At 43.9% G+C, this 16,789-nt stretch overlaps 1 protein-coding gene across 1 annotated transcript; it reads left to right on the top strand.

The window, feature by feature from the left end:
• The first annotated feature begins 9,697 nt into the window (after positions 1-9,697).
• LOC145343786 (dispanin subfamily A member 2b-like) lies at positions 9,698-12,771 on the top strand. The gene is made up of 2 exons (XM_080190120.1): positions 9,698-9,957; positions 12,071-12,771. The coding sequence occupies exons 1-2, from the start codon at positions 9,757-9,759 to the stop codon at positions 12,275-12,277; spliced, it is 408 nt and encodes a 135-aa protein (XP_080046246.1). The 5' UTR covers positions 9,698-9,756; the 3' UTR covers positions 12,278-12,771.
• The last annotated feature ends 4,018 nt before the right edge of the window (positions 12,772-16,789 follow it).

The following is a 16,789-nucleotide window of genomic DNA, read 5'->3' as shown; positions in this document are numbered from 1 at the left end:
ACCATGAATGGAAACACTCCTTCAAAAGCTACCCTGGAAAAACATCCTCACAATCCTATATTTCAATAAGATCACTTCTCATTCTTCTACACTTCAGTATCTATATGCTCAACATTTTCTCATAAGACAATTCATCCATCCCAGGAATTAATCTAGTACATGTTTTATGAACAACCTCCAAGGCAAATATAACCCTCCTTAAGTAAAAATGCCAAAACTGTGCACAATATTCTGGGTACAATCTCACCAGTGCCTTGTACAATTAGAACTGTAGAATCCTGCAGTGCAGAAAGAGGCCAGCCAGCGAAATGAGTCTGCACTGGCTCTCCAAAAGAGCATTGCGCCCCTCTGCCCTATCCCTATGACCCCGTGCCTTTACTTTGGCCAGTCACCCTAACCTGCATATCTTTGGACTGTAATTGTAGCAGGACTTCCCTACTTTTATACTTCATCCCAGTAAAAATCAACATTAATTTTATCTTCCTAATTACTGGCTACACCTGCATGCTAACATCTTATGATTTATTTATGAGGACATTCAGATCTCTCTGTACTGCAGAATTCTGAGGTGTCTATATATAAATAACATTCTGTTTTTCTATTCTTCTCACCGAAGTAACCAAACTTTCATTTTCTCACATTATGCTCCAACTGCCATTTTTTTCCCACTCAACTTATTTATAATCCCTTTCTCTGTGTCTCAGAACTTGCTTTCCTACTTAACTTTGATTTATTCACTTACAGGATGTGGGCGTCACTAGCTAGGGATTTGTCTGCTTTGTCACATAATTTGTCTGCAATACACTCAATCCATTCATCCAAGACATTGATGTAGATTGTTAATAGTTTAGAGCATGCATGTACATGTCCCTTGAAATGCCCACAGAGTGAAACCGGCTGCAGATGGTACTGGAAAATTAAGTTTATCTTTCTCTACTACCTAGCTGTAACACAACATTCTGCACGCTTTCCTTTCCTTCTCCACAATGTACTCTATGAACAGTATGCTCTTCAATGTTTAACAATACATGTGATAATAATAAATCAAATCAGCGCTGATTCCTGGACATTTCACCTGCTCATGTTCATTGCTCACTGCTCACACCCGATCAGCCTTTCAGGGCTGCGGCTCAGAGTTAATAGAGTTGAACTTGGGTAGGAGATGGGGTAGAAATCCCTGGTGGGATTTTTTGGGGGAAATTAGAGGGAAAGAGAGGCTGATGTTTTTTATTCATTCACAGGTTGTGGGCTTTGTTGGCTAGGGCAGCATGCACTGCCAATCAATAATTGTCCTCTAGAAGGTGGCAGTGAGCTGCCATTGGAGTCCATGTTGGGGGGAGGGGGCTGGGTCTTTCGGGTGGAGTCCATGTGGTGTGAGCGCACCCACACTTCTGTTATGGAGGGAATTCCAGGATTTTGACCCAGCAACCATGAAGGAATGGTGATATATTTCCAAGTCAGGATGGTGAACAGCTCGGAAGGGAACCTCCAGTTTGTGGTGTTCCATGTATCTGCTAATGGGGTACACACATACAAATATATGAATTAGGAGCTGGAATAGGCCACTTTGCCCGTCAAGCTTACTCCACCATTCAATGAGATAATGGCTGATCTGGTGGTAACCTCAACTCCATACTCCTGCTCACCTTACTAACCTTAACTCCTCAGCCTACCCCTCCCCCATCTTTTTGCACATAAAAGAAACTATCTCTGTTTTAAGAATATTCAAAGATACTGCTTCCATTGCATTCCGTTGAGGAAGAAAGTTCCAAAGACTCTCTACTCCTCGAGAAAAATTCTCCTCATCTCTGTCTTAAATGATTTTTAAACAGCGGTCCCTAATTCTAGATTTTCCTATAAAGAGGAAACATCCTTTCCACATGCCATGAAGTTTCCTATAGATCTTATGTTTCAATCAAGTCATCTCTTACTCCTATAAACTTCAATGGATACAAACCTAACCTGTCCAATTGTTCCTCAAAAGACAACCCATCTAACCCTGATATTCATCTGGCAAACATTGTCTGAATTGCTTCCAATGCATTTACTTCCTTCCTTAAATAACAAAGCCAATATTGCACATAGTACTCTAGATGTGGTCTCACCAATGTCCTGTCAAACAGAAGCATAATGCTGAGATGGCGGCGTTGTCCTGGGTTGGGCACAATAAGAAGTTTCACAACACCAGGTTAAAGTCCAACAGGTTTATTTGGTAGCATGAGCTTTCGGAACACTGAAGCATAACCTCCTTACTTTTATATTCAATTTTCCCCACAACAAATTATATCAATCTATTAGCTTTTCCAGGTACTTGCTGATATGGGTGGGGAGAAAACTGTTCTACCAGTAGATTCACATTGATTCCCCAGGTTAGACAGCATCAGGGAGCATCTTCAATGGTTCCAATGAATGTCTGTCCCTGGAGGAAAGCAATATAAATTTGCAACTTCGATGGAACAAATTTCTCCCTCTTTATCTTTTGAGTGGAAGCTGATCTTAATAGGGAGTTATTTTGGCGGGAGGAAAATATTGAAGTTATGGGTTTTTAATCCAGGCAGGAATTAGAAACCTTTCATTTGTTTTTTGGTTCCCACTTGAGGAGGTGACGAACATCAAATAAGTTCATTGAAATCCTGCCTTATTGCTCATTTACACAAAATTACAACGATTGGACTGAGTTCAATTCTCAAATCTGTGCCGTATGAAAGGGATATAGTTCCCACTTCAGTACAAGCAGGGGCATTCACAAAAGGAATCTTTCTCTAGGTATTTGTTTTCCTCCCACGACACTCCCTTAGAATCAGCTCATATCACATTACCAGCTTTCCATTAGGTCACTTCCACTGCACCTGCTGGAATATGACCTGCCAGAGATGCCATCCTATTTTCTAAACATTTTGCCTTTTGGACCAGATCAGAAACTCCAAGGGTTATTATGAGGTTAGCCTAGACCCCAACTTTATATGATTATGGCATTCGTGCGAGCATAAAACGTGTTTTAGAACATAGAACATAGAACACTACAGCACAAACAGGCCCTTCGGCCTACGAGTTGCGCCCATCACATCAACACCTACCAATCCATAGACCTATCTATAACCCCCAATCCCATTAAATCCCATATACTCATCCAGAAGTCTTTTAAAAGACCCCAGCGAGTTCGCCTCCACCACCACTGACGGCAGCCGATTCCATTCACTCACCACCCTCTGAGTGAAAAACTTACCCCTAACATCACTTCTGTACTTGCCTCCCCGCACCTTAAATCTGTGTCCTCTCATAGCGACCATTTCAACCCGGGGAAATAGCCTCTGAGAATCCACCCTATCTATTCCTCTCAACATTTTATAAACCTCTATCGGGTTGCCTCTCAACCTTCATCTCTCCAGGGAGAAGAGCCCCAGCTCCCTCAACCTATCTCCATAAGGCATGCCTCCCAATCCAGGCAACATCCTTGTAAATCTCCTCTGTACCCTTTTAATAGCTTCTACGTCCTTCCTATAGTGAGGCGACCAGAACTGCGCACAGTACTCCAAGTGAGGCCTGACAAGGGTCTTATAAAGTTGCAGCATTACCTCCCAATTCCTAAACTCAATCCCTCGATTAATGAAGGCCAGTATACCATATGCCTTCTTGACCACATCCTCCACCTGCGAGGCCGATTTAAGAGTCTTGTGGACCCGGACCCCAAGATCCTTCTGCTCTTCAACACTTCTAAGACCTTGATAGTGTACTTGTTCATCCCATTGGTCCTGCCAAAATGGACCACTACACATTTATCCGCGTTGAAGTCCATCTGCCACTTCTCCGCCCAGCCCTGCATCCTATTTATGTCCTGCTGCAACTTCTGACATCCTTCCAGACCATCCACAACACCACCGACCTTCGTGTCATCGGCGAACTTACTAACCCATCCCTCCACTTCCTCATCTAGGTCATTTATGAAAATGACAAACAGCAAGGGTCCTAGAACAGATCCCTGGGGCACTCCACTGGTGACTGACCTCCATGCAGAAAAAGACCCATCCACAACCACTCTCTGCCTTCTGCAGGCAAGCCAGTTCTGAATCCACAAGGCCAAAGCCCCTTGGATCCCATGCCCTCTCACCTTCTCAAGAAGTCTTGCATGGGGGACCTTATCAAACGCCTTGCTGAAGTCCATGTACACCATGTCCACTGCACTTCCTTCGTCAATGTGTTCAGTCACATTTTCGAAGAACTCAACTAGGCTCGTAAGGCACGATCTGCCCTTGACAAAACCATGCTATTTCTGATCATGCCAAACCTCTCCAAATGCTCGTAAATCTTGTCCCTCAGAAGCCTCTCCATCAGCTTACCAACCACTGAGGTCAGACTCACCGGTCGGTAATTTCCCGGGCTATCTCTGTTCCCTTTCTTGAAAATAGGAACCACATCCGCAATCCTCCAATCTTCTGGAACCTCTCCCATCTCCATTGACGGTGCAAAGATCATCGCCAGGGGCTCTGCAATCACCTCCCTCACCTCCCACAGTATCCTGGGGTACATCCCATCTGGTCCCGGCGACTTATCTATCTTGATAGAATTCAAAAGTTCTAACACATCCTCTTCCTTAATATCCACATACTCAATCTTTTCCATCTGCTGCAAATCTGTAGCAAAATCTCCCAGATCAGTTTCCACTATGAATACTGAGGCAAAGTACTCATTAAGCACCTCTGCCATTTCTTCTGGTTCCACACAGACCTTTCCCCTTTCACCTTTTATAGGTCCTATCCCTTCTCTTCTCATCCTTTTACTTTTCACATATTTATAGAAGGCCTTGGGATTCTCCTTAATCTTACCCACCAAGGCCTTCTCATGACCCCTTCTGGCTCTCCTAATTTCCCTTTTAAGCTCCTTTCTACAATCCTTATACTCCTCAAAATCCTTAACATCTCCTAGCTCCCTGAACGTTTTGTACACTTTCCTTTTCCTCCTGACTAGGTTCACCATAGCCTTCGTGCACCACAGTTCCCGCGACCTACCAAAACCTCCTTGTCTCAACGGAACGTTGTCGTGCAGAGCTCCAGACAAACATTCCTTGAATATCTGCCACCTTCCTTCAGTACTTTTCCCTAAGAACGCCTCCTTCCAGTTTATTTGTCCAATTAACTTCCTGATGTCTTCGTATTTCCCCTTACTCCAGACAAACACCTTCCTAGCCTGCCTGATCCTATCTCGTTCCAATGCAATTGTGAAGGAGATAGAATTATGATCACCATTCCCAAGATGCTCTCCTACCGAGAGATCCGTCACCTGTCCTGGTTCATTCGCCAGTACCAGGTCAAGTACAGCCTCTCCTCTCATAGGCTTATCCACGTACTGTGTCAGGAAACCTTCCTGAACACACCTAACAAACTCCTCCCCATCCAAACCCCTTACCCTTGGGATATTCCAATCGATGTTTGGGAAATTGAAGTCTCCCATCGCGACAACTCTGTTATTACTACATCTCTCTAGAATCTGTTTCCCTATCTGCACCTCAACTTCCCTGTCACTATTGGGTGGCCTATAGAATACACCCAGCAAAGTTTTCGACCCTTTGCTGTTCCTAACTTCCACCCACAGAGACTCTGTAGATAGTCCCTCCACGGCACCCTCCTTCTCTGCAGCCATGACACTGTCCCTGATCAACAGTGCCACTCCACCACCTCTTTTGCCTCCCTCCCTGTCCTTCCTGAAGCATCTGAATCCCGCCACCTGAAGTACCCAGTCCAGTCCCTGAGACATCCAAGTCTCCGTAATGGCCACCACATCACATTCCCAAGCAGCAATTCACGCCCTAAGCTCATCTACCTTATTTACTACACTCCTGGCGTTAAAATAGATACACTTCAGCCCCTCAGTCTGGGCATTTCCCTTCTCCACCCCCTGTCTAACCTCCCTCTCATACTGCCTGCAGTCCTTCCCTACCTGGGAGCTAACCTCCTCGGTCCCAGTCTCCCCATCACAATTCCCTCCCCCCATCCTTTCTCGTTTAAAGTCCCCCCAGTAGCCTTAGCCAGGCTTCCCACCAAGATATTAGTCCCCCTGGGATTCAAGTGCCACCCATCTTTACTGTACAGGTCACACCTGCCCCTACAGAGGTCCCAATGATCTAGGAACCAAAATCCCTGCCCTCTGCTCCAGTCCCTCAGCCACGCATTCAGCCTCCACCTCATTCCATTCCTGCCCTCATTCTCCCGTGGCACAGGCAGCAATCCTGAGATTACTACCTTCGCTTTTCTCTTCCTCAGCTGCCTACCCAGTTCCCTATAGTCCCTTTTCACGACTGCCTCCCTCTTCTTGCCTACGTCAGTAGTGTCTATATGCACTACAACCTCCCGTTCCTCACCCTCCCCCTTCAGGATGTCTGGGACACGCCCAGAGACATCCCGGATCCCAGCTCCAGGGAGACAAACCACCATCCGCGACTCATGTCTACGTCCACAAAAACGCCTGTCCGCCCTCCTCACTGTGGAGTCCCCTATTAATACTACCTTTCTGCTCTCTTTTTTAATTTTTTGACATACTGGCTCAGCTCCAGAGACCTGGCCACTGCTGCCTCCCTCAGATGAGCTGTCCCCCCCGGTAGTACTCAGGCAGGAGTACTTATTTTGAAGGGGGACATCCACCGGCGTGCTCTCCATCACCTAAGGTTTCCCCTTCCTAATAGTTACCCACGTGCCTTCTTCCCGTTGCCCTAGTGTGACTGCTTGCTGATAGCTCCTGTCAATTATCTCCTCACTCTCTCTAATGAGCCAAAGGTCCTCGAGCTGCATTTGCAGCTCCTTAACCTGGTTCCGTAGGGACTGCAGCTCCACACACCAAGCACAGGTGTGGATGTCTGGTAGACCAGGAGCCTCCAAGACCTCCCACATGTTGCAATGGCAACAACATACTGGCCTCACACCCATACTTGCCCTTTTTAGTAACCCAGAGGAAAAAGTAAAAAAAAAACTTATAACTTACCTTGCCTCACCCTTATCTCTTTGGCCCTGTGAGCCAAAGCCCTTACAGCACACTCAAAAACAAAAACAAACTTACCTGCTCTCAGTCAGAGCCCCTCTCTCTCTCTTTTTTAGGTTAGAGGAGAGGGGAGGGCTGGGATACTCTACCTATGTAGAGTATCGGGATTCCTCACCGGTCTAATTTATAGTAAGGTAAAAAAAGAGAGCTCTACCCGAGTGCCCTAGCAACTGCTTCCGGTGCAAAATTTAAAGAAAAAAAAACTAGTACAAAGTTAGTTTTGCAAAAAAACGCTGTACTCACCCACAAGCTCTCCACTCGCAAATCGCTGCCTCTCTTCAGTGCTCCCATGGAACAATGAGCAGTTTTGCTCCAGGTATGATTCTATTGACCCACAAGATAGTTTTTAATTAAAACAAACTTTAATAAGAACATAAGAAATAGGAGCAGGAGTAGGCCATCTAGCCCTTCGAGCCTGCCCTGCCATTCAATAAGATCATGGCTGATCTGTCGTGGCTCAGTTCCACATTCCCGCCCTCTCCCCATAACCCTTAATCCCCTCGCTTATCAAAAACCCATCAACCCGCATCTTAAAAATATTTAACGAGGTAGCCTCCACCACTTCAACGGAAGAACACAGTTAGAATAGAACAAAAATAATTAGCATAACTTTTCCCAATTAAAATACTTAAACATGACAAAATACAATTCTTAACAGCTATCTATCTCTATAGCTCCAATTTGAGCAATATCTCCATAGACATCCATCTTCTTCAGAACCAATTAACACCAAGAACAGGTATGCTCATGTGGACGCTAGGCTTCCAGCCTTTTAACCCCTCTGGACAGATACAGAAAGACACCTGCCTTTTCACTCCCATATAGCAGGCTCCAGAGAAAGATCGACCTTCAAGCAGCAGAACTTCAGAGAATGAGACCCATTTTCTGACAGATCCCAGTCTCCAATCTCCAGACAGAGAAAGAAAGAGTTATTTCTTCTCTCCACAAATCCCAAACAGCAACTGAGCTAGTTTTCTCTCTCTGAGTCTAGCCCTGCTCAATCACATGATGTTTCTTGTCAATAAACCTAACCAAGCCCCATTTTAAAAAAACTCAGAGGAAAACTGCATTAGAAGAGCAAAACAAACATTCCAGCAATTAAGACCAGTTATGCTGCTGCAGTATCAGCATGGGCTTCTGGGTATAGACAAAGCGGCACCAATAATAAAACTGACTGCTAAAATAAATCCTGCACAAGAAATATGAAATAAAGGCACAGATTCTTCACACTTGCTACTAGTTCTTTTAATAATAGATTGCAGCAATCCTCAATGATGTTGAAGTAACCTGCCTGTAGCTGTCTGGGTTTAGTCTCTCTCCTTTCTTGAATAGTGTTTGATTTTGTGCTTTTTCCATCCTCAGGGATCTTTCCCGAATCTGAGAAGTTTTGATATTGTAACCAATGCATCCATTGGCCATATTTTTATTCTCCTGCCTGCCACAGTAATTGGAGTGGGTGAGGGGTGGAACATGGAAAGATCCATACATATGAACATAACATAAGACATAGGAGCAGGAGTAGGCCATCTAGCCCTTTGAGTCTGCCCCACTATTCAATAAGATCATGGCTGATCTGAAGTGGATCAGTTCCACTTATCCACCTGCTCCCCATAACCCTTAATTCCCTTATCAATCAGAAATCAATCTACCCGTGACTTAAACATTTTCAACCAGGTAGCCTCCATCACTTCAATGGGCAGAGAATTCCAGAGATTCACCACCCTCTGAGAGAAGAAGTTCCTCCTCAACCCTGTTCTAAACTGCACCCCCCCCCCCTTATTTTGAGGCTGTGCCCTCTAGTTCTGGTTTACTTTCTAAGTGGAAAGAATCTCTCTACCTTTACCCCATCTAGCACCTTCATTATCTTGTAAGTCTCTATAAGATCCCCCCTCAGCCTTCTAAACTCCAACGAGTACAGGCCCAGTCTATTTAATCTCTCCACATAAGCTAACCCCCTCAACTCCGGTATCAGCCTGGTGAAACTTCTCTGTACTCCCTCCAAGGCCAATACATCCTTTCGCAAATTAGGGGACCAAAACTGCACACAGTACTCCAGTTGCAGCCTCACCAGTGCCCTGTACATTTGCAGCAAGACCTCCCTGCTTTTATATGTTATCCCCCTCGCTATAAAGGCCAACATTCCATTCGCCTTCTTGATCACCTGCTGCACCTGCAGACTGAGTTTTTGCAATTTGTGCAAGGGACCCCCAGGTCCCTCTGCACAGTAGCATGCTGCAACTTTTCACCTTTTAAATAATATTCCATCCTACTATTATTTCTTCCAAAGTGGATAACCTCACATTTGCCAACATTATACTCCATTGGCATTGGGTGGGATTTTACAATTTTGAGATGAGTGAGGCCATAAAATCCCACCTTTTATCTCTGCAGCCACTTCTTTTAAAACTGAGTGCAGGCCATCAGGTCCAAGAGAAGCATCAGCTGTTATTCCCATTAGCTTTCCTCATAGTCCTCTCTGGGGCTGTTGTCTGTCTATGGGGTTAGGAAAAGGGCTATTGCCTCTCTCTGGGGTTGGGAAAGGGCTATTGCCTGTCTCTCCTGTTGGGGGGCTATTGCCTGTCTCTTTCCTGCATCTGGGAGGATTACAGACCATTTCAATGGAACAGCTGGAGGAGGGGCCAGTCCTGTGCTCCGCCCAACTCTATAAATTGTCGAATACAAGTGATTCATCTTCAGATTTGCTCTCCCACTGAGATCTGGTTCGAGATGGAGTACAAAGCAGACCATGTCCCAATGAATACCCGCACCTACCCTTACCAGGGGCTGAAGGAGGACGAGCAATCCACCGTCATTACCGTGGTCCCCAATGCGCCCCCGGTGCGGGACCACTTCCTCTGGTCCATCTTCAACTTCTTCTATTTGAATTTCTGCTGCCTGGGATTCGTGGCGCTGGTCTTCTCTGTCAAAGTGAGTGAGGGGGGGAGAAAGAGCCCGGGGGAGAGGGAGGATAGTCCCGTGGCTTGGTTTAGAATGGAGTTGCGGCTATATTCGGGGTTTGGGGAGGGGGAGGGAAGGGAAGGGAAAGCCCCGGGTTTTGGGGAGGGGGGGGGTGGAATAGCCCTGGGATTTGGGGGGGAGAGGACAGCCCCGGGGGTTTGGGGGCGCTACCAGCCGCCAGATACCTTCCAGACACTCCAGCGAGACGCCGCTTCCCATTCCCCGTTTTTGTGTCTGTCTCCCTAAAGCCGCCCTGTGGAAGATGGGGGGGTGGGTGGGGGGGAGCTGATGTCTTTGTTAATTGCGGCAATATTTGCCGTTTCTAACTGCTTTGAGACTTTTTTTTTGGCTCGGGACTGTAACCGGTGAAGTCGATTTATAAAATAATCAGTACAAAGGGAGCCATTCGCATTAATTCTGTTAATTGCAATTCCGTTCGTCTCTCGTTCCTCCGCGGCCCTCTTTTTCCTTTTCCAGCGAGTATTTATCCATTTCCCACAATTATTAATTTAGTTTCTTTAGTATTCCAAACAATGATACTATTTTTTTTTCATCATGTCGCCTGCACTCTTTTGACCAATTACTTGCGCACTTCCGTTTCCATGCCTTGAAATGCCTTGGGAGGCCAGGATTGTGTGTGATGTTTACTTGTGGAAGGTGAAACTGCTTAGCTTTAAGTGGATGGCCTGTTTGTGTGACAACATAAGGGATTTGTAGGTGGGAGTAATAGTTACAGTAAGAGTCAGCAGTCTCAGTTCCCAAACTAACCGTAAATCACTTGATTCCCTTGGGGAATATACTTAAGGACTGGACACCCACAGTTCCGGTGTCTGGGATAGAGAATTCCAGAGATTTTCATCCCTCTGTCCTCAACAGCTGGCTCTTTTTATCATCAGAGGATGATGTCATGTTCTGTCTCCCCTAGCCAGGCCATGCCTCACTGTCTACCATGATTTCCTTCAGAATTTTGTGCATTTATGAAAGGTGACCTCGCCTTTCATAAATTCTTGGAAATGTTGGCCTAGTCTGTTCAATCCCCCCTCCCCCCCCCCAAACAACAACCTTCCCATTCTGGAACCCAGTCTAGGGAAATATCATTGCACTCCCTTCAAGGTCAATATCCTTCCTATGCTAAGGAAACTAAAGCTGGTCACCATACTCCAGATGTGACCAAGGCCCTGTATAACTGCAGGAAGATTTCTTCATTTAATATTCTAATCCCTTTGTAACAAAAGCTAGCATGCCATTTGCCTTCCAAATTGCATGCAAACTTTTTATAATTCCATGTACAAAAGTACCTCGATCGACTCGGATCTCTCTAAATGCAAACATTTCCTGGTCTCTTGCCATTCAAAATATATTCTACTTTCTTTCTTACCAAACTGGATAATTTCAATAATCTCACTCACAGTATCCCTGTGTGTCCTTCTATTTCATAATCTCATTCTCCTGGTCTCCATTTCTAATGCACCTCTCTCATAAATTCAGTGTTTTCAGCTGGAAGTTACTTGGAGCTGTCTGCACAGGTTTAAAACAGAAATTCTAGTGAACCTGAGATTCATGTGATAATGGGAGGGGGAATTCCCATTGTGGAGGTTGGAACTGGTGCAGTCAAATCTGCCCGATCTACTCCAATTTTTAACATTCTACTGACGCAACAATGAAGTAGCATTCTTCTGAACACATCCAGATTGATTTTGAAGGGCTTTAAGGATGAGAAAACAAACCAACCCATCATTCACTTGAATAAGGGCTATTGTAATGAACCCATGACTTTGGACTTTAGTCTTTGGATGGGCATCATGGACAATTAAAAATTCTTCAATTCTTCAGTTTTGTTTTCCACAATATCTGTTGCTGGAAATTCCTGTGAGCAATGGACAAGTGTTTTTTTACCTGGATAACAACACAAATGAAACTTGTGAATATAATTCCAACACTGTAAATGCTCCTTTGCTCAAAGACATCTTGCACATCCCTTTCAAAGTTACCAGAACTTAGTGCTAAATTGTCCATGTCCAACGAGCATTAAAGATTTTCACATTGTCTCTTTAATATCTATTCACACTTCTTTTCCTTTCAGTCTAGAGATCGGAAAGTTCTGGGAGATGCAGAAGGAGCTCGGCACTATGCGTCCACAGCCCGAGCACTCAACATTGCGGCCACGGTCCTGAGCATCCTTGTTCTTGTAATCCTGATTGTGATGCTGTTTGTTAGCCTGTCTATGATGGATCGAATTATACAACAGGAAAAACAAGAAATAGTCCATTCTTTTGGAAATGGGAATTAAGTGAAGCTACAGTGTCACTGGCTCAATTTCCAGGAGGGTTATGTAGCAGAACCCTCCAACACCTTGATGCGCACTCAACCTATTGCTTCTTTCTATCTATAATGCCTATGTAACACTAGCATGTTTAAAAGAATCCTGTCACAAGAATACAAATTTATTTTTGTTGAAACTTGACCAAGGTGTGTGTGATTATACTAATCAATGAATTGCTAATTCCCAGTCGTAGGGAGTTTAATGGCAAGCTTCCTGTGTTCATCTATAAGCACTTCCTCTGGACAGCAGAAGGAAAAACTGCGTACTTGCAATTGAATGGATTTATAATCAAATATGTGGTGAACTGCTGTTGTCCCATGACAATGACAAGAAATGTTAAATCTGAAACTTCAGTCAGTGTTGTAGTACTGAAGGTCTATAACATTCTGATGCAGCTGTTTGCACTTTGGAGTAGAGGCTTGAATTGGTGGTCTTAATAAATAACTTGGCGATGAAAGAAATGGACTAGGTGTGGTTTTTTTTTTTGCTGCCTGGAGCAGTTGAAGAGAATTGATGGCTTCTTTCCACTCTGCCCCTCTGATGGAGGTCGTTGGGGGTTTTTTTTGCTTGAACCTGCACCTCATGTAAAATGGTTAAATCTATAGTTATCACATTTGATGCTGTAAACTGAGAATCCAGAGACCAGTTCAAATCAATGGGAAGTACAAAAGTTGTATCCACCAACTGTGTGTAGCAATCAGATCACACCTATCTGTATCCAAACAGCAGAAGGTCAAAAGCTGAAGGAAGAAAAAGGGAAAACTAAATACCTAAATTTTGACCACCTTCTAAACAAATCAGTTTCTTGGGTTCCAGAACATGAAATTGCTCCACTAGTTCTGAACCATTACCACACTCCTCTACCTAGCTGAATGTTCACACGTTGATCATCATCTGCATCAAGTCTATTCCCTCAAAATAAAAGGAATTGCTTTGGGTACTAGCATGGATTCCAGTCAAGACTTGAGAGAGGGGCAATGGATGGTGATCAAACACTCTGGGCTGGGAGGTTTTAAAACTGGGTTCTCAATAAGTCCAAAATGAGTAGCCCGATCCTCAGACTGGAATGATTTTTCAAAAATTTGGAACTAACTTCTTTTTGTTAAAGCCAGCCTGCCAGTTTTGCTGAGACGGTGATCTATTGCTTTCGATCTCAGGCAGATTCATGACTTTTTTTTTCAAAACCACCAGGAAAGCAAAGGTCAGCAAAGCAGCAACTGGTAAACTCAGATGAAAAATGGTAAATGAAATCTGGTAATTTTAGAAGAAACTGGATGCTGTGTGGGGAAGATTGGTGTGTGGGGGGTTTTGGGGGGGGATGATTGGAAATGGTAGAAGGTTTGGAGGAAGTGTGGGGCGATTGGAGGGGTTGGTTGGATGGGAAGAGTTTGAAGCAGTGTGTGAAGATTGGACGGGTCATTAGTTTGGGGTGGGGTGGGGTGGATGGGTTGTGGGGCTGGTTTGGAGGGGGTCTGAATAATTTGAAGGGAGGTTAGAGTGGGGTAGGTATTGATGGCAAGGGATGGAGTGAGGATTAGGAAGTGTTGCAAGTTGGGTTGTCACTTTACAGATGTAGTACCAAAAAATCAAACGCTGTACACATATCAATTTTTATTAAAATTTAAACCAGCATATAAATAGTCTTAAATTTTATTATGTCCTGAATTTGATCATATGCTATTTTGATGTACCAGAGGTTTGAGAATCTTGAACCTCAGCGAAACAAATTTAGCAAACTAAAAAGCAGAAGTAATGCAAAACATAAAGGCAGTTCTCCTGCCCTCTGGCCCAGGCACAAATTATGTTATGGTGGAAAATCTCGTGAGAGGGGCCAAATGTGATTTGTGCAGGGGGAGAACACATCTTGGGATTTTCCCCCCATGCCCCCCCAATTTGGTGAGGGCATGAACTAGAACAGCATGATCAGCATTTCCAGGTCTGGTATTCACCGGCGTACTGATGCAATGGGAAGCCAGTGGACATCACTACTGGTCTTCACAAACACGGAGCAGGCATGATGGCCACGCACTTCCAGGCTGCCAGGTTGGCACTGCAAAAGGGTAAGGCTTGAAATGGAGGGGGGCCTGAAAGTCAGGAGGGAGGTTGGTTTTGGGAACTCCATGGCGGGGTTTTGCACACCTGCAAGGGGAGGGGGGCAGCCGCTGATAGCGGTGATTTGATTTATTATTGTCACGTGTATTCGTGTACAGTGAAAAGTATTATTTCTTGTGCACGATACAGCCGAAGCATACTGTTCATAGAGAACATGGGGAGAAGGAAAGGAGAGAGTGCAGAATATAATGTTACAGTGATAGCTAGGGTTTGGAAAATAATCTCTTTATTATAAGGTATATCCATTCAAAGGTCTGAAAGCAGCAGGGAAGAAGCTGTTCTTGGCATGATTGGTACATGATCTCAGATTTTCGTAGCTTAGATTCTGTAGGCACAACTTTGTGGGCCGAAGGCCTGTATTGTGCTGTAGTTTTTCTATGTTTCTTCCTAGTGGATTGATGAAAATGGGGGACCTAATGCCAGCTAGTTGGGGGGTGGGGGGAGTGGGGAGTTTTCGCAGGCAAGTAAAAGGAGGGGGTCTGTTAGGTTTTCTAGAGATTGGGGTGCCCTTTAAAAATGGTGTCCCAATCTCCAAGGAATTGGTCTTTAGGCCCTACACATCTCTTTTCCAACAAGAATCTTCTCAAGCTCCAAAAAATGACCTAAGTGTGGGTGGATCGCAGTAGGGATCACAATCAGTGGGTTTTCCCACTGAGACAACATTCAGAAATTATTTGGGAAATAGAACCCACATAATTCAGCCACCAGTTTTATGACTGTTACAAAATCTGGGAATGGAAGTATATTTGTCACTTAGAAATTGCATATCTCTATTCCAATCTAAGTTCACCCCACTCTGCTCCACTCTGTTTAAGATCTAGCAGAAGTTGGTCCGACTATGGGACCAAAACTTAAGGATTGCTGATTGTTAATTTTAACTTTAGCAAAAAAAACATTAAAATCCCAGGGAAACAGCATAGAGGGCATTTACTATAAAGCATCTTTGTAGAAAACCAGTTCTATGACTTAAGCTCTTCTAGAAATTATTTCTCTCAAGACTTGCTGTCATATTTTTTTCGCTGTTGGTGTTTTTTATTTGTCAGTTACATTTTTACACTTACGTGTCAGTTTTTCACAACCGCAATTAGAATTTAAAAATGCTATTTGCATTTTTATTTAATTCAAACATATGAACCTTGTGGAAAGGCTGTAAATTTACCATGTACAACACAGTTGTATGACAGTAGATTGGCACCAAAGAAGTCAGAATGGTAAGGTTGTATTAGGTATAGAGTTGAATTGTTTTGTAAATACACTTACTTCTTTGTAATCACTTTTCTAACATCAGATGATTGCTCTCTGTGATTAATTATCCTTGGAGGCATTGATCCTCCAATTTCACCATTGCTATAGTCACTCTGCTTGTTGCATGCTGGGGTGATAAAAGAAAGACAAAACCTACAACATATTTCATGGTATTTAAGTTACTTTACAGCCAATTAAGTGTTTCTGCGATGTAGTCCCTGGCATAATGTAGGGAATGTTATCAAATGGTACAGCTGGCATGAGAGGCTGAATGGTCTACTGCTCCTAATACATACGTCCATGTACCATTCTGGATCATAAGATGAGCTCAGTTAGATGGCGCTTGTCATCCATCATGACTTGCAAACAGGGTGGAGTCATAGCTGGAGGTCTGTTTATGTTGTCTAGAATGGAAGTTTACTGTGAACAGGTTTTGTGGGGCACCAGGACAGGAAAGCATAAGGGAAACACAGTGAATCAGTAAGCTGTTTTTACTGTCCACATGATTCTCAAGGGTCTTTCCCATTTACTTCAATTAACCTATATACTAATGTAGGTAATATTAATTACCTATTAGTATTATTATTAATAGGTAGTATTTACCTATTATCCCACTATATATTGGTGCTTTTTGTGAGTTTTGAGGTATTGAAATATCGTGATAAAGTTGTGTTACATCGTAGACATTGAAAAAATATTGTAGAGAGAAGTAATCAGTAGAGTCTTCAAACTTACTGATCAAGAAAATAAGATTCATTTGGAAACCATTCATTCTTTGTCTTTTAGCCTCTTAAAAGCTGTTACACAGAGACACTTGAGGTCTCACTGACAGTGATGACCAATATTGTTCAATCACTCCAATTTGTTGTTCAAGGGTCATTTGATCTTTCTGTCTTGTGAGATTACTGAGAAAATCCAGTAGGGCAACACGGTGGCACAGTGGTTAGCATTGCTGCCTCACAGCGCCAAGCACCCAGGTTGAATTCCCGGCTTGGGTCACTGTCTGTGCAGAGTCTGCATATTCTCCCTGTATCTGTTTGGGTTTCCTCCCACTGTCCAAATTCTCCGTCCATGTATCCAAACAGGTGCCGAAGTGTGGTGACTGGAATCATCGAATCCTAC

Source organism: Carcharhinus amblyrhynchos, chromosome 6, assembly GCF_965287045.1.
Source record: "Carcharhinus amblyrhynchos chromosome 6, sCarAmb.v2.hapA, whole genome shotgun sequence".
Classification (NCBI taxonomy): Eukaryota; Metazoa; Chordata; class Chondrichthyes; order Carcharhiniformes; family Carcharhinidae; genus Carcharhinus; species Carcharhinus amblyrhynchos.
The sequence above is the reverse complement of the archived record's forward strand: the minus strand, read 5'-3'. Positions and strand labels throughout refer to the sequence as shown.

What these genes read in the sequence shown, in the direction of transcription:
- LOC145343786 (XM_080190120.1), top strand. Translation starts at nt 9,757, where the DNA reads ATGGAGTACAAAGCAGACCATGTCCCAATGAATACCCGCACCTACCCT. An exon ending in CGCTGGTCTTCTCTGTCAAA is followed by an intron (nt 9,958 to 12,070) that starts GTGAGTGAGGGG and finishes TTTTCCTTTCAG; the next exon opens with TCTAGAGATCGGAAAGTTCT.